Genomic DNA, 25,663 nt, shown 5'->3' with positions numbered 1-25,663 from the left:
TCAGTGACCTCCCTCAATCTTCAATTCCCTCATTCTCTTGTCTCATATCTCAGGGCTTTGGGAAATCATACTACTGTACATATGGTGGCTTGTTTTGAACCCCTTTAGCTTATGACTTCCATCTTCTTCATAGAAATTACAGATTTTACTTGGATTTTTTTTTTTTTAAGGTTGCTTATGTCTTCCTGATACTTGGGAGAAAGTAATCATATTATCTTGTGCTCATCTTCAGTTTGAACCCAGCTCACCACTTTCAGTGTTCAATTGTCCTCTGATTGTATTTTGCTAGTGTAGAAAAATTTTACATTTCAGGTCTGTGACTACTTTTCTAGGTCTCTTCTTACTCCTTTGACCATACATTCAGCAGGTTACTTAAGTGAACTAAATGACATTTGAACCAAGAAATCAATTTCCTTGTGATTTTCTACTGCTCTCATGTCCATACTTTAAAATAATCTACATTTATTAGCACCGAGAAGTTTGTTTATTTAGGGAAGAGAGAAAAGAACAATGGTTCAAAATAATCTGGTTTGCAATTCCTACCCCAGAGTCTGTACAAAGGGTGGCGACTATAATACAGAATGTACATGTTGTTGGCTTTGTAGCAAAATCCACACACAAATCTTTTGCTTGTATCACATGCCCACCATAACCTCCAGTTTTACAAGGTCATAATTTAAAAGACTAAAATGTAGTTATTGTTAAACTTACAAATTTAACCAAAGCAGGAAAAGTGAAAAAAGGTGACGCACATTCTTTCTTGGCACAACAAAACAATCATGGTAACATTATTTACAATATTTACAACAGAAGAAATATTATTCCATTTCTGAGAATCTGGCGAACATAGCTTTTCGGACAGCATCTTTATAGGTATCTGCAGTGTTGACACCATAGGAGCTTCCACGTGTTCCAAGTCCAGCTCCTTTCATTCTCAACTGTGCCTGTGGAAAAAGGATCAAAATCACTCTTTTAGTACTGAGTAGCTCAAGATGAATGCAAGTTTATATTCTCTGCCGATACCTGAAAGAATGCAAGAATTTCTTGTATTAAGTACAGAATAGCTACATTTTTAACATTTTAATTATGCTCATGTTACTTAGGTGCTTTCCCAGCAATCAACCAGCCCCCAATGGAAAAGCAGCTGATGTACAGATCTTTGTCTGTACAGCAAGCCAACTAGAATGCACAGCAGAACAGCTGCAGACAAGTGGTGAGAAATGGCCTTGCAAAATATGACTGGCTCACATGCCTTCGCTGTTTTCTCCTCCAATCACATTCAAGATTGGCAGCTAGTCATGTGAAGAATATCCACAAACCTTCATCCTACCAGTTCCCCAACGCTTTCACCTCTGAATCCAAGAAGCTGTAAGACCTCAAGGGTCACTTTGAATGATTGGGATTCTACAACTATGAACTCCCCTCCCACCCTAGAGTGTTTTTTACAAAATTATTTGTGACAAATAAATACCCAGGACTCAAGTGGCTCCTGTGTCCTAGTAGTACATTCTGTTGAAGTTCAAATCCCCACTGGGGAGTATCCAGTAACAGCTGACTGACATACCTCAATTGGAGCAGTAATGCCTTGTTGGTTTCGACCGAGTCCTGAACCTTCTTTCCAACCCATGGCTTGTAACATTCGGCTTCCAATATTATCACTACCAATGCCATCTTTAGTCGGCTGCTCAAAATCACTGCAAAAAGATGGAGACGCTTGTAGGGGAAGAGAACTTCATTCATCTGTTAATACTGCTACTTATTTTGAGAAAGCTATTAAAGTGTCAATAGTCAAGTATCAATGGTCAACTCCTGCTCCTATGTTAATACTGCCTTTTTGAATTTGGCATGAGGGCAGCTCAGGAATCAACTAGTCAACTGTGGGAAGCAGAGCTGATTCCCCACAATCAAGGAAGAATAAAAATACAGAAAAAGGCAGCAGTACAGTTGTGCAGCATGTTAGTGTACCAACACTAAGTGCCACAGCAATTATGATGCAGGTTTGATTCCCATGGCATCACATTCCCCATCCATGATGGAACAGTGGGAACCTCAAAAGTGCAACTGAGATGATCTACAGGGAGGTGGTGCCATATTGTCGCTGAACTAGTAATCCAGAAACCCAGGTTAATGCTCTGGGGACCAGGGTTCGAGTCCTGCCACGGTAATAAAAATCTGGAATTAGAAATCTAATGATGACCATGAAACCATTGTAAAAACCCATCTGGTTCATTAATGCTATCCTCACCTGGTCTGGCCTACATGTGACTCCAGACCAAAACAGCATGTGGGTGACTCTTAACTGCATAAATAATAGAAGTGAGGAGATGGCGGGGTGGGAGAACTGCGTTTCATAACCCCTCAAGATTGAAGGCTGGGAGTGGTATCTCCTGAAATACATGGAGATTTTTTTTGGTCTGGGGACCATAAGATGGGGAGTGGTGGTGGGTTGGGGAAGTCAATTAAAGCCTCTAGAAGTTATCCTCTTCGTCCAGCGGTTTGTAGAAAAGAAGTATTTTGGCCAAATACTAAACCAAGTCACCACCATGTCACTCTGGAATTGATATATTTAACACAGGTGACCTGGAAAGGAAACAATATGACATAATATATAAAGGGAAAAAAACATTTCTTACACAACTTGAGGTGCGAAGAACTTCTTCCTCTTGGGTTCTGGTGGCTCTGGGATTCCATACTTCTCTCTCCTTTCTGCTGCCCTATCTCTGTACTTCATCTATGGAAAAAGTTAAGATTCAGCGACATTAAATTACTTACAAGAGAATACTATAAACTGTGCTTTTCAAGACTGTGACAACAGGTGATCATACCTCTCGTTCAGTCTTCTCTAAAGCTTCAAGTTCTGTATCTGTCATTTTTGCCCTTCTGTGAATCTCCAGATTTTGCTTTTTTTGGTAGGAAGGAAAAAAGAAAACATAAGCAATAATTCGAGCTGATACTTTTGAAATATCTAACACACGCACTCAATTTTTCTTTGAAAGAGCTATTATACCTTGTGCAGTTCAGAGAGTTGCTGATGTCTGATGAGTGTCTCTTTACTGGGAAACTGTCTCCTACACAAAAGGCAGGCCATTTTCTTCCAATCTGTCAGTTTCTCCTCTCCATCCTCAGTCTTTTCCTGTTCTTCTTCAGTATCACTTTCTCCACTGTAAGCTGCCACAAGACCTTGCTGTGGGCTTGCTTTCCTCTGAATTAAACCAGAAGCAAAAAGTTTGTTGATGCACCAAATACAAGAGAGGAAAGTACTGCACAAGATCCTTGTAAATGTAGTTCACAGGCAAAAGTGCTCAAATAATTTACTGCAGTTTAACATCTTCTGTTGTTATTTTATAGTACATAGATATGTTGTAATAAATCAACATTCAATTATCATTCAAATCACTTGCAATTTTATCAGAACGGATTATCACCAATAACCTGCGATGGTTAGTGTCTGACATACCAATCGCCATAACGTGCAAAAAAACCCTCCAATTAATTCAGTGTACATGAAAGGAATCAAGACAATTTGCTTCTCGAAATAGCCCTATTCTGAACCACTCAAGACTGTAATTCAGTCCTAGGCACATCTGATTCCATTTTAAAAACCCTGGCTTCCACTATTGTGATGGCATCCAATCACAAGAGGCTAACTTCAACTGCCCTACTTTAAGATCATGTGCACTTGAATGCATAATGCTTTGCCAGTTAAAAAAACGCATTTGGCTTAATAGAGGTTTCAGAATTAGTGTACTCTAATGAAATTTCTACCCCCTCAGAAAAAAAACCTTAAAATAATCAGCACTGCTACACTTTGATACTGAATACCGGTACTGTTGCCCTACTGGAACAGATATTTTCTTCCATATCCTCACAATGATCAGATTCAACTAATTTCCAATACAGACTACATCTGAAGTTTCACATGAAAACAAAATGTTCACTAAAAACAGATGCTGCAAAAGCTAGGAGCCAATTGCAGCTTTTGGAGCTCAATCCCAACGCTACAAGAAGTCTACATAGTCTAACCTTCAGCATATAGTCCTCATCATCAGCAGACGACCTCCTCAGGACTTCGACTGTTGTTGGTGATCTGTCTGCCAAAGTACCCTGCTGTATATAGGACAACGGAACATTTGTTATAGCAAGTGACATATACTTCTGTTCAAGTTCTACAGAACATTAAGTACACACTTCAAAAGTCAAATAAAGTTCACACCTTTTTCTCAAACAACGCAAAGCCAGCATCTGCCGCTGCAGACTCTTTCCGCTCATCCTCTCTAAGCCCTCCAATGGGCTGGAAGCTGGTTTTGAAATTTTCTTTCTGTTTGTTTAAACTCTTAGCCCACCGTTCCATGTCTTTGGCAATCTGAAAAGGCATTATTAAATTAGCATCTCTCTTCAGCAGCAACACAACAAAAAGCAGCATATTGAACTGAAACATGCATAAAACGGGACAGCAATAGGCAAAAGAATTAGCACGTGAACTCAGCGTGCACTGAACTGACCCATTAAGAGTGCTGGGCAATAGGCTCATATGGCTTCAATTTACTTTTGTTCTCGCACTTCCTCTATCCAACAGAAACTCTCAGTTTCAGCAAAAAGCAATGGGGCAGTGAAAGAAAAATATTGAAGTGCCTGTCAATTTGGTGAATGCATCTGCACCACAAAGTGGATGTGATGTGGACTAATTCTTGTCAATTTTAGGGAAAAGAGATCCAAAGCTGGAGTTCGTCACAATCGGAGATCACTGGCTAATTCAACATTTCATTTTAGGGTGCATGTTCCTGATATGTTCAGGAACTTTATGAGTTAATTCATAAAGATTTAGCCTCCCTTGGATGTTTTTAAACAAGGAAATGCTGAAGCTGCTAAGGCAAAGAGGAAACTGGGATGCTAATGAGCTAGTCATTGGAACAGTTCTCTAGAACAACATGGGACAAGTAAGTCTGTTATCTCATTTCAGATTCAGAAACTCAAGCTCCCGCCACCCCACTTGCTTTAGACACTGAACAAAAGGACCAAGATACACAAGATTGGAGAAAGTTGGTTAAGTCTACTGAGAGAGGAGCAAATCAAGCCCAAGGCAGTTTATCGTTAAAAAAAGAGCAGGCCAAGTCTAAGTCTGATCTGATACCAAAAGCAAATATATTTATCTAGCTCACCAAGACAGGATGACATGGTTCATTTTATTTACTTTTTATTTAAAAGACAGTGGTGGTGATGAGGGCGGGGGGGGGGGGCTAAATTAAAATGCAATTGCCGGAACTGCACTCTCTTGGTCCTAAAATAAATTAGCACATCTAAGTGTTCTTCAGTTTCTATTTCTGAAGATTAGAGATTTGCACGATCACAGCACCCTACCCATGTCACAAGGGGTCCCAATATTACCGACTGCAGATTTAGATACTGGATCTGAAAAGAAAACTTGCTATTGAGAGTAACATGGAATCACCAGTAACATAATTCAGAATATATCCAATGGTAGATTTGAAAAGTTTTAAATATTGTTTTGCACATTAGGGATATCTGCAACTTTTTTTTATACCTGTTGCGCAGTTTTGCTCTTTGGTTTCTCTTTCTTCTCTTTACCATCTTTATTAGCTGCACTAGCAGCAGCATTCTGCTGTGCAGTATATTCCGACGCAGGTAGGTACTTCTGCTTTGCTCCATCCCAGTATAAATATTGTTGAGTTTGTGTATTGTAGTAGTACTGAAACAAGGCAAGAAAAAGTTAGTGCAACTCCAAAATCTATCAGCATCTGGTGCTGCTCTCAAGCACCTTCCAGTGATTGCTTTTGAAACAATAATAGGAGAAATCTGTCATCTAGGACCAGAGAGTGTGAAGCAAGTTAGGGAAGGAGTGATTTTTTTCTGAGAGAAATAATCAAGAAACGACACTGTAGAAAGGTTGAAAGAGATTATATTGTGCTCTATACAGTTTTCTGTTCCTGGGTGTTCCAGCGTAGGTGACATCCAATAAATCACTGATCACAGGCCTTTTATATGCTTTCTTCCCCATTACAGAAGTATTCATAACAAGTAAGGTATTGAAAAGGTAACAGTGCATCACCATTAGACTGAGGGAAGATTATTTTAACCACACTGTCACAAAACATTTTGTATATGATATTTTGAAAGGTCAACCACGGCTCAAGCCCCACTCCAAAGACTTGAGTACATACTCTAGGGTGCACTTTAACAGAGTACTGAAGAAGTGCTGTATTATTGGAGATGTCATTTGGATGAAATGTTTAACTAGGTGGACATAAATCTTAATTATTCCTCTTTGCAGATTGTCTTAAGTTCTCTCAGTATCCTGGAAAACGAGCTATTTCTCAATCAACACCACTAAAGCAGATTATTTGGTTACTTATCTCTGATATTTCTAGGGCCTGTGTGAAAATTGGCTGCTGCATTTGCTTCAAATTACTGCAATGACCACACTGTGAAAGTAGCTGTGTGAAATGCTTTGGGACAACCTGTTTATTCGAAAAGCACTGTTTAAATGAAAATCCTTCCTTTCTTTCGTATGATACAAACATATTAACATTTAACAGTTTCAATGAAGAGAGCTTTTACCTGAGAGTTGGGATCATAGTAAAGTCCACTCTGTTGATCATAGTAAAAGCCAGATGAATCATCGTACTGGTAACTGGAAACGTCAGGTGCCGCTGTAGAACAGGCATAAATACATTTAGGGATGGGATCCATGACACTTCTCAAAAAGTTGTGTAAAAGGGCCTCGACTTACTGGACTTCAGAGTGTCAACTAATTGACAATATCCAAAAGCACATCCAGAATTGCGGAGTTGCGTATGGGCATTGTTATTTAAAAATAAAATACTTTTAATTGTTTACTTACAGAGTTTGGTCTCTGAAGCAGCAGCAACTGGATCTGTAGCCTGTTGACTGGCAGGTGTCGATGGTTGTCCAGCATCTGCCTGCTGAGTACAAAATAAATCTGTAACTTTAGTAAACTTCACATTTCAAGCATTCCTTTAATAGGCACCCAGTTCAAAATATTATTTACAAAACATGTTAACAGATCAAAATGCAACAGGATATTTCAGGGCATTAGGGATCGGGGAATATGGTGAGGCACCTGGGTCCATTTCCAATCCACTCCTTCAGCCCTATATATGACCGTACAAGGGGAAAGGTGATAAAAAATCATTTTCACAAACAATGAGTGAAGAATAAAAATGCTGATAGTCTCAGTGCAGAGATCCAAGAAAGGGACAGAGAATCACTGATTCAAGAACATTTAAGCAATGCACAGAATAGAAAAAGAAACTGGAGATTATGTTAAAGAAAAAGTCTTCCACTCCAACAATCTTTATTTTCTGGAAGGGGATGTAGGAAAAAGAAACAACAACATTTCAAGAAATGTTTACATAAAATGCTTGTTCAGTGTGGGTCATGGGAGAGCAATGTTCTGTACACTGCTCCCTAAAGCTAATTTCTATGTGTTAACAGCAGAACCACTGACCCAAATGCCTGAAGTATTGCAATCAGGATAAGAGGTAAGACAGTTGCAAACACTAGGAGCAATGCATACATATGGCTTTCCCATTACCCAAGCTGGAGAAACATCAGATGTCTTTGATGTCAGAGCCTTTGAAAGGTCCTTTCAAGTTCTTAACATAATGCTAAAGTCTATTTTTACCATGAAGGTGGAACAGCAGAGGCAGGGACAAAGCAAGTTTTTGAAGAAAAACTTCATTTCCCAGCTAAAATGATCTTACCTGAGTACTTTGCTGGTAGCTTTGTGCACCTCTTGAATATACCTGAACCTGTGACACAGGTGTGTTTGTAGAAGTACTAACAGCAGGACCTGCACAAAAAACAAGGTTTTTTCTTAACTTCAAGCTAACATATTACATTGTGTAATGCAGATTAAAACAGATGAAAACATCAGCGTGACATAAAATACTTGAGCTTGTTGAATTAAAAGCAGCATATTTTTGATACTTAAAAAACAGACCTTGATTACATATGCAGTTAACCATTTTAGAACTTTCATCCCGTATCCCATCCAATATTCCTTCTGTTGCTTAGTTTTGATTCATGGAAAGCAAGAACTCATCAAGACTATTGTTCCCATAATTTTCCCTAATAGCTGTCTCACAGATGCTGTGCAGCAACAAAAATAGCAAACTCACTACTGTCACTAACCAAATGCTTTTAATAAACACCCAGGCTGGAACACTGCTTCAACTAGGAATCAGCTACGGAATACATAAATCCCTTAAATTATTTAAGATTTTACAGTGCCACTATGCAGAAGTCAGTCACTAAATCTGAACAGCTTTTTTCTTTTTGAATGTTGGGAAAGCAACAGAAAGGGGGAGCAATTAGAATGTCAAATTTAACTTAATTGACCATACATTTCTGCAGTCAACCTCAACTACACAAAAAACCACACAAACTACTCCCTCCTATTTCTTATGTTCTAAGTGTAGAATTCTGAAACTGGAAAGCCCTTGCCAATCAACTTGCACTATATTCAAATCTTGCACATCTAACCAGTTCAAATGAATCGAATTCCAAACATTTCCAACTATATAGCATTCCAATGGCTCAAAACAGTTCAATGTACAGCACTGCGATGTACCCAGCTTTAAAAGTGCAAGGACTAACCACTGTTTTTGGCCAATATCACTAGCCTCTATGAACCAAACAATTAAAACAGCCAACACAATCCTAAATTTGATTTAGAAACAGGATTATTATAAAAGGATGGCTCAAAACTGAAGTTACTGAAAGTTACTAATCCAGGGTATTATAATTAATATATCTTATGGTGTTCCTGAGCTACCATGCTTTAATAATGTTAAATATACTTTTCATATATGCTGTATACTTCATCTGGTGTTACATAGATCAAAATGCTCTCTACAGACACATACTGCACACTATACACTCTCCAGTTGTTCTCCTGGGGTGTTTTTCTACAGTATAAGTGGACACAGTACAACAATTACAAACATATAAAATTAGGTTTCCCAAAATCCTAGTGACCCTGCTGCTATCAGCAACATAATAGAAAATAAATTACACACACATGCATGTTTGTTGAAGGCAGCTTCAAAAATGTGTAAACACAAACCGGACTGTGTAGCGAGTACATAATGGTATTGGAATGCTTCACTGCTCCATTACCAAACATACCAATATAGTAGCCCAAAGTAACTTTTGTTAAATAGGTTTGTGTTGATATTTAGATAAGTTTCAACAGCTGTAGGTGAACAGAGACTGTCAAGTTGGCTATTTTTAACCTGCAGTTTACAGAAAACCCAAAATCATTATGCATTTCTCAGGACTCAAAATTACCAACACTTGTGTAATTTCTTCTTTGGCTAAACCTGATGTAATGGTTTAGTAAAGGAATAACATTGCACCAACCTCTCAATTCAGTCTTTCATTCTGAAAGAGAACGCTGACCCCTACCTGTGAGAGTAGCTGCTGCCTGGTATGTGACAGGTGGTTGTTGACTGGGGTCCACAGAGCCTTGTTGAAAGTACTGGTATTCCTGCGAGTACTGTGCCGATTGCACACATTTCATAGTTAGTGTGGTGCACATAGAAGAACTCTAATTAAGACTGCACTTTAGAATATTCGTATATAAAATACATACAAGGCGCCATCCTTCGATTCCCAGTGAAATAAAACTTAAAACTACTGTGGTACAGATAGGAATTTGAGTCTTTTTTCCCCTCTTCCCTTCTCCTTTTCATGGAGACCTTTGCCAGCAACATTGCTTGGATGAGAAGTCTGGGCAACAACCTGTTCCCAGGTTTTTGTCAGTGTTGCTCTGTAAATGGCAACAAAGCCCATAAAATCGGCCCTGATGCGACTCCTTAAATCATTGTTCTTTCTTTTTGGCAAGGAAGTGGCTAGTTTTCTCCCAATAACTGCATCATCACCCAGACCCACTTTTGGCAAAACTTATTCTGATTTAACTGTTGAGACTTCTTGAAAATACCGATGTCCAATAACACTATATTGTATACATCATAAAGAACAAATACACAGCCAGTTTCAAGGTCATAGCATGTCCCAGGACTGAGGCCCATCATAAACTACTCAAGCTTTGCTTTTGCAGTTCAGAACATCAGGACCCCGTGGGCTACTCAATTTGTCACATTTTAATTTTCATCAACACTGGGAACAGGCAATGCTGACTGCACACAGAGCAGCATATCCACACACATCACTTCAGTGGCAAATGCTGCCATTTTTGATGCAAGTCAGCTCACTAGAGATGAATTATAATGATCATACTGAAATCTGGAGCATTTTGCATATTATGCATTTCTAAATGAAGGGCACTGAGCACTGTAGTGGGTTGGCACACTTCTTTCATTGTTAAAATCGTATTTCAGAGCGGGATGAAAACATCTCTGTTAGCTGTAAAGTTAAGTAAGGCAAGTCTGGGCAGTATAATCCCCTTCCAGTGGGTATGGGTCCCAAGCACAAAATAACCAAGAAAAACCGGCAGCAAGTTGGAAAGCTGACAAACTCAGCAGCTGGCCCAACTAAACATGATTTGTCAGGACAGGTTAATAACAGCAAGTATCCAAAATGGAAAAATCCCTCACACTAATATGCCTCTGACTCTGAACACAAAGAAAATGCCTATATAAAAATTAAAAAGAAATTTCCTAGGTCAGGGACAGCATATCATCTGCTGCAAAGAACTCACACCTAACAGGGCCCCAGCTCAAGAGTACCTCTAACAGTGTCAGCATAACATGCATTTTTGCAAATGAAGTTGAATTCATGAAGTCTGTTTGTATATAAGCCATGGAGGACATGAATATAATTATTGTAGAACTATACTCCACATATCACTGCTTAAAATCATTCTTTTAGCAGAGAGAAAACTAAGCTTGTATTACATTTTCAGCAAATGTTTCCAAGTTTAGAAAGATGATTATTGGAGGATGACATGCCACATCATCGTGGTTTTTCCTATCATATTCTCATGGAATGGTAGGACATGGGGCAAAGCATCCCCCACCCCACAGCAAGGAATTTCTGACTTAGCCACTGCATTATGAAAAAGGGAGTGTGCACATTTTGGCACATGATAGGGAAGGAAAAAAATTAGTATCACCAAGATCAATTGTATGCACATCTTAGCAGCCAGATAGTGTGTGGCTGGTTGCTTTAAGACGCTGGCAGTAGGTAAACATTATGGCACAGGAAACATTCAAATTCTTGCAGGTTTGTAACAGTGTATCAAATTCAGGAAAGCTTTGATAATGGCAAGCATCCTAATGTACCTGAGTACATAAGAACACATCTCTATACAAACGCTGACTCCAAAAGAAAAGGCCAAGAAAAGCTAAATACAAAGTTTAAAAATTGTTGACCACTATTTTTATGATGTTACCACAGCAGTAGTTAACATTTATATTAATAATTGCTGATACATTTAGCTATCTTTCCATCCAGTTATCCCTCTCCACATTATGGGCTTCGTGCACAATAACGCTGCCAAAAGGGTGCATAGACAACCTGCTTCCAAGTCTACTAACGTCCTCTGTAACTAACCACTTGAATGAGTGATCTTTAGAGACAACCTATCACCAATCCCTCTAATGTAGTATTTCTCCACTCAATTCCTCCCTCCTCAGCCTTACTCAGATGAGGCAAAAAAACTCGAAAGGGTGGGGGTACTGTACATGCTAAGCAAGTGACAAGTGTTTGGAAGAGAACACCCAGATCAAAATCTTAAAGCTCCTTCAGTTACACAGCAAATCACTGCTAACAGGGGCTTGCTTGATTTTGTTTTTGAGCAAAAGGAGGGAGAAAGATTTTTGTAGTGGCCGTCAGAAATACTGGATTATTTCCAGATCCCAGCTTCAAATCCTGTAATTTTACTGATTCATCACAAGTAACCACTTAAAATTTATATGACAGTTAAAAGAATGATTTAGAAGGATTAAATGGACAATTATCTGATTCACATTCCTAGCATTTAAACACAAGCCTTGATTCTGTAGGCAACTTAAACAGAAGGCAGTCAGTTACCGAATTTAAAATAACTTCACTCCCCCCCCAGGGCTAATAATGCAAAATAACTAACCTGAAGAAGGTTTTGATTTCAACTGTTAACATATTAGTGGTCAATCAAAATATCAACTGTGTTCCTGAATGTGTGCTTAATGAGGCACAATTTTAAACAGTCACACTTTTGCAGCATGCGCTAAGTGGTCTATGTTCCCTCTGCCATTTCAGCAAATTTGAGCACCTTACATGACCCTGGAGTAACTGATGTCGCTCTTTCCCTAATTTCTATGGTTGGTACAAAGTTTTATTTTAGGTTGTACTTATTGCCCCTGAATCCATTACCAACCTGTGCATAATGTTGACCATAGCTATCCAGTCCAGACGGTGGGAGGTAATTGTAATCCACTGGATCTGAACCCTGCTGAGCCTTAAAGAAATGTCATAAAATTGGACAAGTCAAAAATAGAAAGTACTTTTAAAGAATTGAGAAAGAAACCGAAAAATACATGTTAACATCAGCCATATTATATATATGTGCACGGATCTGCTCAACATTGGAAAAATAACAAAGCATATCATAGAACAATACATTTACTGGTACTCCTTCCTACCAAGCTTTTGTGTGGCAACACAATCTAGGTATATATTCATATATATCAGACAATCTGGTGTGGGGCAGCTTTATGTATTTTGCAAGTAATGTGATGCTCCAAATTAAACCATCAGAATGTGCAAAACAACTCGAGATGATTTACTCCTCCATTTCACTTTATTGTTGGAAGCAAATCTGCTGAAGGGCATAGGTACTCAAGGCACCATAGTTAATCTAAAATCAGTAAAACATTCATAGATTCAATTTGCAGGTGCTTGGTCACAGATATTGGGCTGTTGCGGTACAAACTGCTGTGGGAAAGCCTTTTATTAATAACAGCCAGTACTTGGTACCAAAATGGAACATAATATTCCCATTTCATGATATATTACTGTATTGTGATATTGTTTGCAGTTTCCATTATGCCCTTAGTAATGAAACTGAAGAAAATTTTAAAAAATCCTTTTGTGTTGCAAAATGTACACTTTTAGCTTTGAGGTTTTACCTGGCTTGATGACCACTGAGCTGCAGCAATGGCTGTACTTGCAACAGTCATGGCACTGATCCGGTTTCCATCACCAAGGAAGAGGTCCCTGAACAGGAACGGAAGTTGAACATTAATGAAATGATCAAGCTACACAGTCATTTTTGATTTTTACCAAAGCCAGAATTGAACAAATCCAGGTTCCATAGCTGATTCAACACGGACAACCCAGTCATCTATCTGAAAATTGTGTGAAGTGTTGGGAGTTTATCCAGCCAAGCTACTTCTGACAGTATGACTAAGTGACCATTAAGATGGAATGTAATGCTGCTTCTGAATGGCACAGGAATGTGTAATACATCAGATTGCTAGGAGGACCTTTCATTTTTCACACGCAGGTTATTCAGTTGCAGTGTTGGGTGATGGCAACAAAGTACTGAACAAACTTCCTGTGAAGAGAGAAAAGACACGAGAAAGAACAAACTCAACTTGTGCCCTTATCCAACCTGCATTTTAACAGAAGGTTTTTCTTTAAAAAGCAAGCACAAGTTATCTATAGGAGTTAAGTGCAGCTCCAATCTGCTGCACATGAAGTGGTAGCACACAAGACTGGGCATAGAATTTTCCAGTGATCTCTCTAAAGGCAAGTCACTGGAAAGCATGAGGCAGAGATCAAGAGGAGGCAGGAGGTAGGGAAGATCAATGTCCATCATTCATTTCACTGCTATTGTTGCATACCTCCAGCACCTTGAATGCAGCTGTAACGTGGTCAATCATTCCAGTAAGTAGCACAAGGCAGAGATAACTTACAGGGTTGGTCTCAAACCCTTTTCTTACTTACTCAGTTTCCTGGATTCTCAAACTGATAACTAGTCCAGAGCAACATTGACAGTTTGAGGACAGGTTTCCACCCCAAAATTTATGTTTAGCTGAGTAAAGACTTGTGAAGTATGGTATCAGTGCCAACCTTAAAACTAAAATCAGTTTAGCTTTAGCGGTTAGTTACTTACTTCCTTGCACTCTTTGCAAAATCAACACCAATAGTTTTGCCATCAATGCTCAGTGGTGGCTGTAAGGACTGCAGTATCTGAAGAAGCTGAGACGCCTCCTGTAAATTGCAGAAGGGGAGGAAGACAGCGAGTGGTCAATTTACTTGCACTAAAGATGCTTTTGATTGAGAGGGTCATCAGATGCAACATCCATGGTTTGAGGGTGTGGTTCGATGGCCAAGATTCCAGTTCACCCACATTTCTTTCTGGTGGATTTACTGGTTTTTACCTTGGCATTCTTTTAAGGTTTAGAAGTTGTTCACTCCTATTTCAGTATTAGTTGATAGCATTTGACAGCTATAATTATACATTTGGTTTTAGTGAGCAGTATTGTTCATAATGAAGCTCGAGTTAAAATAATCTGTGGTTCCTCCAGTTGCTCTGAATAATTTGTGGCTAATTCTAGAAACCTAAAGCAATTGGAAACTACCAGCAGTTCTTATTTGTTCAAAGAAAACACTGTTGCACATTAAGTCAATCCTCACATGGGTATATTAAGAGTGAAAATTTACATTCTCTTGCACACAACACAGAAGGCAGACACGCACTTGTAGTGAATCAATGGCTCAAAGCACTTCACACAAATTAAATGGTGGCCATCATTAATTGGAAGAAGTAATTATTTAAAGCATCCCGAAAAGGATCAACTTAATGAAATGCACACCCAAATCCAGTTATTTAGGATAGGCCTTTTTAGGGAGGGCGAGCAGGGCACAGCAGGAAAATGGGGCTCCAAAAGTAGTAAAGCTGTGATCTCAGCAAAAGAGATTAATTTAGAAGAGAGCAAGCACAAGCTGTCACATTGCTGAAGAACCTGCTTAAATAATTTTACAACAAGGAGCCCTTTATAACGAGCACAAACCGCAGTTTCTGGAATGCAGTGGTTTGACAGTGTCCAAACAAAAGAGTTGCTTGCCTGGACAGACGACATTAAATTTGTCCTTATTCTTGTCCACTTAAGCATTTTTCAAAAAGCCAACTCAACCTTTTTTTGAAAAAGTCACAAAACATGTAGTGTGCATGCTTGCATCCAAAGTATCAACGCCAGTGGTTAGGAGAGCCAGTGCTAAAAACAGGTAAATGTAGGTCATTGGGAAATGTGTATTCAAATATAATGACTGACTTCATGGTACACTGGTTTTTCACCTTCAGATCCAGAGATCGTATTGTTTTTATAGTAATGGAAAGTAAACCTCAGGCTCACAGTGAAAAATCAATTATGCTCAGTCCCTAGTGTGCACAGGCCCAAACATAAAACTGTCAGTTGGTATTAAATTTTTAGGTAATTTTATTCAGACAGGGCATGGGACAGTCGATATGGGAGATGGAAAATGTCACGAATAGTGGTTTACTCCAGATATCTGGTTACACCACTCATTGGGCCAATCTGGGAGCGCTCAGTTCTTCATTTCAGCATTCCTCAATTAGGCAGAAAAACAAAACCAAAATAGTTAACAGAAGACCCAACTCATAAATATCACAAAAGAATGAGATCAGTGGGGTATTGTCTATAATATGCTAAGGCTCAGCATTTGCAGGTTTCTCTGAGTAGATGCCTACTATTCTCTCAGCTCGAGGTGAGCAGTATAAGGAGATGAAGAAACATAAACCTCAAAACCACATGGCTTATCACTAATGTATCAAGTAAATGATTAATGATCAAAACTCACCACAATAGAAGCAAGCTGCACAAAAGCAAAGCCCCTGTTCAGTTGGGTCTGCTTATCCTTAATCAGCCGAATATTGGAAAGAGATAATGCAGCATATGGAGAAAGAGCACTTAAGATGGACTCCACCGAGGTGTGGGAGCTAATGTTTCTTAAAATGACAGCTGTTTAAAGGAAATAAAGATTTATATAAATTGGCAAGAAATTAACAGAGCATTCACTACATATCCAGCATATCTACACAGTTATTTATGGTCAAATTAACCTCAGAAATCTGCATGTCAATGTTGACTACAGTGTCTCACTGTCTTCTAATAGCCTAGTTGTCCAATGAGCAGCTCACAGCAGAGCGGGGAGAGGAGGGGGCGAGAGGCCAAGGGGGCCAGAAAGCGTAAGGATGGGGTTGGGGGGGAGAGATGGGGAAAAGTAAGGGGCGAAGCTAATGGGTTTTTCTATCCCATCACTACTCAGGAACCTCTGCTGTGAGCGCCTGTGAAGTGTGGACAGTTTGAAATTGTGCCAAAATAACCTGTCAAGATTCATCAGATAAATTAATCGGATCTATTTGCATCTAACAAATTTACTGTCACAGGACCAAGGAATCAAACATATTCAAGAGTAAAGGGCTCTAGAGAAAATGACCAAGAAAAATATCTCATCCTATCTGCCTCTGTCCAACCAAACAAAATAAAAAGTGGCCACTCCACTAAATAAAATCATATTTCAGCTGTTTCAACAAATTGCATAATGGGGATACTCAATTTGAATGAAAACAGAACAAGAAAACCTGATGTCACAAGAGGAAGATATATACTGAGGCAACAGAATGTGCTCTTCTAGAGTTCTAAGGGATTTGGCCGATTGGGTTTTACTCAATATCGAGCCAGAGTGTACTTGACATTACATGCTGCAGTGGAAAAGTATCCCATTGCCATAACTGAAAACTTTCAATTTCACAAATCCAAAAATGTGAAATAAAGCATTTGTTCATTGATTTTCTTTTAAATTTTGCAACACTTGCTCAGCCCTGTATTGCCATATTGCAATCCCATTCCCTTGTAATACATGGCAGATACAGTACTTAATGTGACAGGTACATCTTGTCCCATTTCCAAACTGCAAATTCAACTCAGCATTTCCTTGATGTGAAGTTAGTTCTTATGCAAGATGTGAACTGAAAGTAAATATAGTAATTCAACTTGCTTCAAAAACAATGTAGGTTATAATTAGGTGTGCTGTGCACCAATGTTCCCTTTAAGCTGCACAGCAACCAGAAAGTTCCCATGCAGGCCATTCACAAGTCAGCTCTGTTAAATTACCGCTCCTGAGAGACCACACAAAATCATTTAAAAGGATCATGCACAAACTAGCTGTTTGGTGAGTATCTCGTAAGCGGTTATGGTCTGTTCCAGACCTATGGTCTAAAAAAGTATACAAACTGGTGGTAAAGTTAATAAAATATATAAAAAAGGAAATTATATTATTCACTTATTTAAGTAATTAATTAAAACACATTAAGGATGGCAGGACAGGTGATGTGTCAAGGCCGCAGCATGTGGGATTTCTTGGATGCCAGTATGATCAAGGCTAAACAGGTCTGCAGTAAGTGTTTGCAGCTCGAAGAGCTTTGGCTCAGAGTCACTGAGCTGCAGACACTGCGACACATCAGGGAGGGGAAAAGTTAGCTGGATGCTTTGTACCAAGGGGCAATCACACAACTTAGGATAGGGTCTTCTGATTTGGTCAGTGGTCAGGAACAGGAGGGTGTGACACCAAGTGAGGCAGGTAAGGGGGCTCAGAGGGCAGGAGCCTCAGCCTTTGCAATAGGTCAATAGGTTAGAGATTCTCTCAGCTTGTTTGGATGAGCGTGGAGGCTGCAGGATGGATGAGCAAACTGACCATGGCACCTTGGTAGAAGAAGAAGCCATTCAAGTAAGGATGGAGGGAGGTTGGCAGCTGTGGGGGGGGAGGGGGGAATATAGTGGTAGGAGGGGACAGAATGGTGAGGGGGATCGACACTGTTCTTTGCAGCGAAGAGCGAGAGTCCAGACGGCTGTGCTGCCTGCCTAGTGCCAGGGTTCAGGACATCTGCTCAGGGCTAGAGAGGTACTTGCAGTGGGAGAGGATCCAGCTGTAGTGGTCCATGTACGTACCAACATCTTAGGCGGAAGTAGGAAAGAGGTTCTGCATAGAGAGTATGAGGAGCTAGGCACTAAATTAAGCAGAATCTCAAAGGTTATAATCTCTGAAAAAATTCAGGGTAATCAGGCACAGTCAACATGGTTTTGCGAAAGGGAAAAATCATGTTTAACCAAATGATTGGAGTTCTCCAAGTAGTAACATATGGGTAAAGGGGAGCCGGTGGATGTACTATATTTAGATTTCCAGAAAGCATTTGATAAGGTGCCACATCAAAGGTTATTGCGAAAAATAAAAGCCCATGGTGTATGAGGTAACATACTGGCATGGACAGAAGATTGACTAGCTAACAGGAAACAGAAGATAGGCATAAATGGGTCTTTTTCTGGTTGGGTAGATGTAACAAGTGGTGTGCCACAGGGATCAGTGCTGGGGCCTCAAATTTTTACAATTTATAATAATGACTTGGATGAAGGGACCAAAGGTATGGTTGCTAAATTTGCTGATGGCACAAAGATAGGTAGGATAGTAAGATGTCAAGAGGACACAAGGAGGCTACAGAGGTTAAGTGAACGGGCAAAGGCCAGGCAAATTAAATATTACGTGGGAAAGTGTGAAATTGTCCATTTTGGCAGGGAAAAAAAACATTATCTAAATGGTGAGAGACTGTAGATCTGAGATGCAGAGGGAACTAGGGGTCCCAGCGCATGAATCGCAAAATGCTAGTATACAGATACAGCAAGTAATTAGGAAAGCTAATAGAATGTTATCATTTATTGCAAGGGGAATTGAATACAAAAGTAGGGAGGTTATGCTTCATTTACACAGAGCATTGGTGAGACCTCATCTGGAGTAATGTGTACAGTATTAGTCTCCTCATTTAAGGATAGATGTAAATGTGCAGGGACCAACTCAGAGAAGGTTTATTAAACTAATACCTGGATTTGGCGGGTTATCTTATGAGGAAAGGTTGGACAGGCTAGACTTGTATCTGCTGGAGTTTAGATGAGTAAGAGGTGATTTGATTGAAACATAAGATTCTGAGGGATCTTGACAGGATCGATGTGAAGAGGGTGTTTCTTCTTGTGGGAGAATCTACTACTCGGGGCCCACTGTTTAAAAATAAAGGGTCGCCCATTTAGGACAAAGATGAGGAGAATTTTTTTCTGAGAGGGTTAAGGGACTTTGGAACTCTATTCCTCAAAAGGCTGTGGAAGCAGAGTCTTTTTTAAGGCAGAGGCTGATAGATTCTTGATAAGCAAGGGGGTGAAAGGTTATTGGGGCTCGGCAAGAATATGGAGTTACGCTTACAATCAGGTCAGCCATGATATTATCAAATGGCAGAGCAGGCAAGAAGGGCCGAGTGCTCCTAATTCGTATGTTCACATCACTTCTGCACTCTATTCACGTGCAGAAATGGGTTAACGGTCCCTTCCATAGTTGCTGCCATGACTTGCCGAGTAAGTTTAAATTACATGATGAGTCAGGCACTGAGGAAGACCAATATCACAAAAACATCCTACAAAGTTAGTTATTAAATATTTTATTCATTGTTTTACATACTCATGTCCCGAATGCCGACAGAGTAGCCTGATCCTAGTGAATAAGTAAGGCACCTGTCACATTAGACACTTAGGTGCCTATTTTGCACAACAGAAATGGTTGCTGTGCCCATGAATTTCTAAGTCAGTGGCTTTGGTTTTCCCACCATTACAACTCATCCTAAACAGAGTGCACTGCAACATCTTGCACTGCAAGATGGATAATGAATAAGTGGAATGAATACAGGCTGTAATCATGGAAGGAAAGAACAAATCTCTAAGATTTAAAAGTGTCTAAATATCGTTCTAAGGTTTAACTTTATCAGTGGAAAATCACGATTTAAGTAGTATATGATTTAATTCTGGAAAGTTATTGGAAAACTAAATTGCAATGGTTACCAAGCAATTCTGCAGCTAACATACATCATAAAATACAATGTCGTGCAACAGAAATTTTTTGAAAAGATCATAGCAAATAAACAGGCAGGAAATGCTCAGAAAGCCATTTTTAACTTACTATCACTGTAGTAATCAAGCGACTGCTGAACTTCGACTGAGGCAGGGTGCTGATCCTGTTCAGACTCTGAGTAAAAGAAAAACAGATACTAAGTTTCATCATAAAATAAGATGTGTTTACTGAAAATTATGCAACAGTACAAAATGTACTGTCTGTTTTATGCAACAATCCTTTAAGTGAAGAAATTTCTCCATCTCAGTCCTAAGTGGCTGACCCTTTATCCTGAGGCTATGCTCCATAGCTCTAGACTCTCCAGCCAGAGAAACAGCCTCTCAGCATCTACCCCGTAAAGTCCTCATATAATCCTGTATGTTTCAATGGGATCACTTCTCATATTTCTAAATTCCAGAGAACATAGGCCCATTCTACTCAATCTCTCTTCATTGGGAATCCCTCTCAACCTAGGAATTAATCGCCAACCTTCATTGCACCCATGCTAAGGTAAGTATCTCCTTCAAATTTCTAGTCAGCAGTGCCCACCATTAATATTAGATGAGCAACTCTACAGCGTCAAATGCAACCCTCCATTAAGGTTTAATTTTAAAGTTACCTTGACACAACAGAAAATACTTCACAATGAGGCGGCCACTGAACTAAACCAGTGTTGGCTGCAGTCACCCCCCCCTTCCCACATCAACTGGAGTGAGGTTTCCAAGCATATTTTTCCTGGAGTTTACAAGTAAAGGGGCATAAGATCAGAACTCAGGTGACACATATGCAAAGTCATTCTGCTCACATTCAGCTATCAAAGTTAGTTTGTTTTTAAAAAATGTGGAATAATTAGTTAATAAATATTGCTTAGCCAGAATGAAATGAGGTCATGGACTGATCTTAACATTTTGCATCCTAGTTCTAATTTTATTATCCCAGCTGATGTTACAACAGGACAAATCAGATCCCAGGGTGGAACCCCGGTTAATAAATCATAATTTTTATTTTTTGTTTAGAAACATGGAGGGCAGCTACTGAATAGAGTCACAGGAGTCAGTTGATGAACTTTTGAAAGAATAAAACATTTAATAAACAAGGTGAACTATATTACAAAATGCCTTTACCCATAACTATACCTTGACAGATATAAAAAAAGAGATTCATAAGGATAACAGATTTTGTAACTTATCTTATACTCTAATGCTCACAGAAAGTACAAAATCCATGAGAACCAATAGGCGACCTGTGGTCAGGCACACCACACTCCGAAACCAAGTGACAGGTGCCACCCCAAACAGATGCTATGGATCTCTCAACAACTCCCCCCAGACACTAGTTACACCGTGAGCCAACCAGTCTCACTGAACTCCTCCTTTCACACGAGGGTCACCAATCTCCACACTCACTTTCGAATCTTCTCCCAAACAACACTCTCTCTCGGACACTATCCACAAGGGTCCACCTCCAGGGCTTTGAACTCTCCTTCCGATGTTCCTCTCCCCTGGATCGCCACATTCAAGCTCGCCTTCCATGCTCTCTCTCTCTCAGATACTCAGCCATGTCAACAGAACATCACTGCTTCACATGCTCATAGTAAGGAGTCACCAACCTTTGGCTGTCTCCTCCGATCTTCTGGCTTCTCGCAAGCCCACTTTGCCTTGAGTCTGCTTCTGCAGCTTTCTCTCATTAATTCAGAGCCTTTCCCTTTGCTCCTTGCTTTCACTTGCACTGAATAGGACCTGCTCCTGATTTCCGTTCTTGTTTTTTGACTTAACTGCCTTCCTGGCACTTTTCCCCCCTCACTTCTTGGTTTCTGGGACTTTGTTGGGGCCTGCTCCCTGCAGCTCCCTTCCTGCCTGCTCTGGCAATTTTTGTGGAATGATGCTACCAACTGAACTCAAACTGCTTTTCTGTTTCTCTGTGGGCCTCTTGTTGCAAGACAACAGCCCAATGTTCCCTACTTTGTTTTAACTTCCCTAAACCACTTCAAGGGTTGTAAAGCCTCAATAAAATGCAGGTATACAAACAAAATGCAGGCAACATTCTCCCAGAGAAAAACTCTAAATGAAACTAGACCCAGGTTTCACCCTTTTAACCCACAAATAAAACATAAATTAAACGTAAACTTTCAGTTTTAGCTTTTAAGCTATAGCATAGTCCTAGCATACACAACTTACTTAAACTATCTCTAGCTCCTTATAAAATTAACTGAAGCATTGAGGTGGGGAGAAGAGGGTCAATGAGGAGAGCATTAAATCTAAAATAATGAGGATGCTGATTAGAGCTTCAGCAACAGTGGAGATAATGTACAGGTACAAGCATTCAATATTTAAGAAGCTTAAAGAAGCAGTCTCGACAATGGATCAGATGTGGAAATCCAGCGGGGTGGAAGAAGTTACAGTCAGAAACAAAGATTCTGGGAGCAACCATAAGGAATGGCTTTGGTTTTAAAATTGAGCAAAAGGAAATTCAACTCATCCAGAAATTAGTTGGTGTTATCACCACATATGTGGAAAGCTGGTTCATGTCACCAAGGGATTACATAGAATTACATGCAACACAGAAACAAGCCGTCCAGCTAAAGCAGCATTTAAACTTGATTGAAACATCAGGTCTTGAGGTGTCTTGACAAGGTGGATTTGGAGAGGATGTTTCCTCATAGGAGAATCTAGAACTAGGGGCCACTGTTTAAAAATAAGGGGTCGCCCATTTAAGACAGAGTTGAGGAGAATTTTTTGCTCTCAGTGAGTAGCCAGTCTTTGGAACTCTTCCTCAAAAGGCAGTGAGAGCAGAGTCTTTGAATATTTTTAAGGCAGAGGTAGATAGATTCTTGATAACCAAAGGGTTATCAGTCATGATCTTGATAAATGGCAGAGCAGGTTTGAGGCTGAGTGGCCTGCTCCTGCTCTTAATTTGTATGTTCATATGCTTCACTTGAGTCTCCTCGCATCCTTCCTCATCTGTCAGCATAACCTCTTTTCCTTTTTGCCTCATATGCATCTCTAGCTCCCCCTGAAATGCATCTCATCTCCTCAACTGCTCCCCATGGTAACAACTTCCATATTCTCAACACTCTCTGGGTAAAGGAGTTTCTTCTGAATTCCATATTGCATTTCTCAGTGACCATCTTATATTGATGGCCTCTAGTTTTGCACTTCCCCACAAATGGAAACACACTGACTACTCTTATCAAAACCTTTTGAAATTTTAAAAGGCCTCTATTGGGTCACTCCAAAGCCTGTTTTCCAAGAGAAAATGAGGCACACAGCCCACTCATCCTTTCCTGATAGTTATAACCACCTCTCAGTTCTGGTATAATTCTTGAAAATCTTTTTTGCATCCTCTCCAGTGCCTCTACATCACATTTCTAACATGGCAGCCTGAACTGTAGAAAGTACTTCAATTGTACTCTAACCAAGGTTTGATTCAGGTGGAGTATAATTTCTCTACTTTTCAATTCTATCCCTCCAGTAATAAACTCTACTGCTTGGTTTGCTTTAGTTATGGCCATGGTGAACTGTGTCTCGACCTCCAATGATTAGTACTCTCACTCATCTACCCCTTTTAGATTCTCATTTTCTAAGTAATATGTCACCTAATTTATCTTACCAAAATGTAAGATTTCACAATTATCTGCATTGGAGTTCATTTGCCAATTATGTGCACATTCCATAAGTTCATTATGGCCTCTTGTTTGTTGCAGTCCTGGATGTTGACTATCCCTTGCAATTTAGTGCAGTTCAAATTTGAGATGCGTTTTTGATTCCAAAGCATAATCATTGATATCAATTGTGAACAGTGGTCCCAGCAATAATCCACTCTAAATAGCTGCCCTTTACTGTACCTTTCTGTTTTGTCAGTCAGGCCTACTCTACCACTTGGTCCCCTAATTTTGCAAGCTCTGGCTTTATTCATTTCTCTAATGTCTTATCCTTTTGGAAATCAAAATATATCACATCTATTACATTTTCCTTATCTATCCCTGTTACATCTACACAGAATTCAATGAGATTAGTCAAGCAAGACTTGCCCTTTAGAAATCCACAGATTATTCATTATTGTATTTTTGGTTTCTAGATGTTTTTTCTATTTTCTCATTTTGTTGGGATTTCATTATTTTTCCTACTACTGATGTTAAGATGACTGGTCTATAGCTTCCTGGATATGTGCTCTCTCAAACAAAGGAATAAAATACAAATAATGAAGAGGTGATTAAGGAAAGACTCCTGTACCACAATGAAGGTGACTTCAGACAACTCCAATTCAATGTTGAGGTCCTTTAAATGGAATTAAAACTAGAACTTGGCAGTGAACCATGCAGATGGCACAATCCAATTCAGTGTACTGCCAATTCTGGATAAACGCTGAAGCTCAGTGCATCAGTTCATAGCTACTTACCAGATTTCGAAGCCCCACATTTGAAACATTTTTCTCGCCTCTTGAAGTTATATATGCCGCACTGTATTTGTAAATTTACAGAATTTACAAACATCAGAAACTGATTTATACATGAAATTCAACAGTCTATAATTTTAAACTAATATAGAAAGTATAAAGTTACACTCCAATATGCAATATGAAACATGCAGTAAATATTTTATAATGATAATTTATATTTTTAAGGTGCTATGAATTAACAACTACTTCATATTTTCTCTTTACAAATAGCTATGAAAATATTTATTGAGATTAGACAAAGTATTTTTGGTTCTAATGCAGTAAAATGGCAGTAGTTAACACATGGAAATTTAATTCACTAAAAATTGTATATTTAATAACTAAGTGTTCAAAAGGTAATCCTGTAGATGTAACATTACCCACCCTCCAAAAGAATCATGGCATCTTATAATATATTAATATTTTAAAAAGGCATTCAAATAGATCCCCAGCACAGTAATATATATATATAAATATATATATAGCCACCCTTGGCAATCAAAATACCTTGCCACAAAGCCAATCTTCATAAGCCTTTGGTCGTGGATTGCTGTAGTGCATGGTGACATACTTCCCTTGTATAGTCAGATATTTCTGTAAAAAATGAATGATCATTTAGTACTGTTTCAAGACAAAAGTATCAATATTCCCATGGCAGTGCACGTGTAGAAAGGGAGTTATTTCTCCCAAATTAGTGTGTGAATGCACATATATGCATTTATGTATGTATTGGGAAAGGGAGCTCAGGGGACTAGGTTACCTACACTTAGCCCATCCTTATTAGTCTTCAATAAGATGGAAGCAGGCCAAGTCACAAAAGGTCCAGTAAGAAGAGCATTATCATAAGCAATCTGGAGTGAAACACGCTCTATTGTGTTAATGCTTGCAGAAAAAAATTAAAATTATGTTTTAAAATTATGGAGATATTTATTTTAAGTCATGCTTTGCCTTAACAAAATGAAAGCTATCCTTTTCCTTTTAAAGCATATCAAGTGCTAACCTTAGCAGAATCTGCTGCATCATTTAATGGAGACTTTCTGACCCATTGCACAAGTTGAACAAAGTTCAAGTAGCATTGTGAAGGTGCTGCAAAATCTCTCGACGTATCTGTCGCTACCTTGATCTGGCCCAGGTACTTTGTCCTACTTACTAGCGATCTCTATTGCATCTTCTTAGAAATCAACATGCACTCTCTTATTTTTGGAAAGCCATCTGTACTTTCAAGCTTATGAATTCATTGTGGAAAACAAAATTTGGATTGCATGTTTTGCTTTTGGCAGTACAACAGAAG

The 25,663-nt window shown here is 39.2% G+C and overlaps 1 protein-coding gene across 6 annotated transcripts in view; it reads right to left on the bottom strand.

Moving 5' to 3' along the window:
* Window positions 1-461: 461 nt before the first annotated feature.
* Window positions 462-25,663, bottom strand: part of LOC144681547 (RNA-binding protein 5-like) — a 41,477-nt gene continuing 16,275 nt past the window's right edge. For 4 of the 6 annotated variants that reach the window (XM_078543205.1, XM_078543210.1, XM_078543206.1 and 1 more), the window contains exons 7-25: window positions 24,880-24,966; window positions 24,334-24,394; window positions 20,005-20,070; window positions 15,811-15,971; window positions 14,102-14,199; window positions 13,113-13,200; window positions 12,362-12,442; window positions 9,448-9,538; window positions 7,743-7,831; window positions 6,860-6,941; window positions 6,577-6,668; window positions 5,543-5,707; window positions 4,214-4,363; window positions 4,024-4,107; window positions 3,008-3,202; window positions 2,826-2,900; window positions 2,634-2,731; window positions 1,565-1,694; window positions 462-944 (exon numbers count right to left, since the gene is read on the bottom strand). In XM_078543205.1, coding sequence (XP_078399331.1) covers window positions 819-944; window positions 1,565-1,694; window positions 2,634-2,731; window positions 2,826-2,900; window positions 3,008-3,202; window positions 4,024-4,107; window positions 4,214-4,363; window positions 5,543-5,707; window positions 6,577-6,668; window positions 6,860-6,941; window positions 7,743-7,831; window positions 9,448-9,538; window positions 12,362-12,442; window positions 13,113-13,200; window positions 14,102-14,199; window positions 15,811-15,971; window positions 20,005-20,070; window positions 24,334-24,394; window positions 24,880-24,966 — 2,019 coding nt within the window. In that variant the 3' untranslated portion in view covers window positions 462-818. The remainder of the gene's footprint in view (window positions 945-1,564; window positions 1,695-2,633; window positions 2,732-2,825; window positions 2,901-3,007; window positions 3,203-4,023; window positions 4,108-4,213; window positions 4,364-5,542; window positions 5,708-6,576; window positions 6,669-6,859; window positions 6,942-7,742; window positions 7,832-9,447; window positions 9,539-12,361; window positions 12,443-13,112; window positions 13,201-14,101; window positions 14,200-15,810; window positions 15,972-20,004; window positions 20,071-24,333; window positions 24,395-24,879; window positions 24,967-25,663) is intronic. The other 2 variants (XM_078543208.1, XM_078543207.1) reach the window with 2 other exon arrangements.

This window comes from Cetorhinus maximus, chromosome 6 (genome assembly GCF_964194155.1).
Source record: "Cetorhinus maximus chromosome 6, sCetMax3.hap1.1, whole genome shotgun sequence".
Lineage (NCBI taxonomy): Eukaryota > Metazoa > Chordata > Chondrichthyes > Lamniformes > Cetorhinidae > Cetorhinus > Cetorhinus maximus.
Note: the sequence above shows the minus strand (reverse complement) of the source record. Positions and strands in the feature narration are given on the sequence as shown.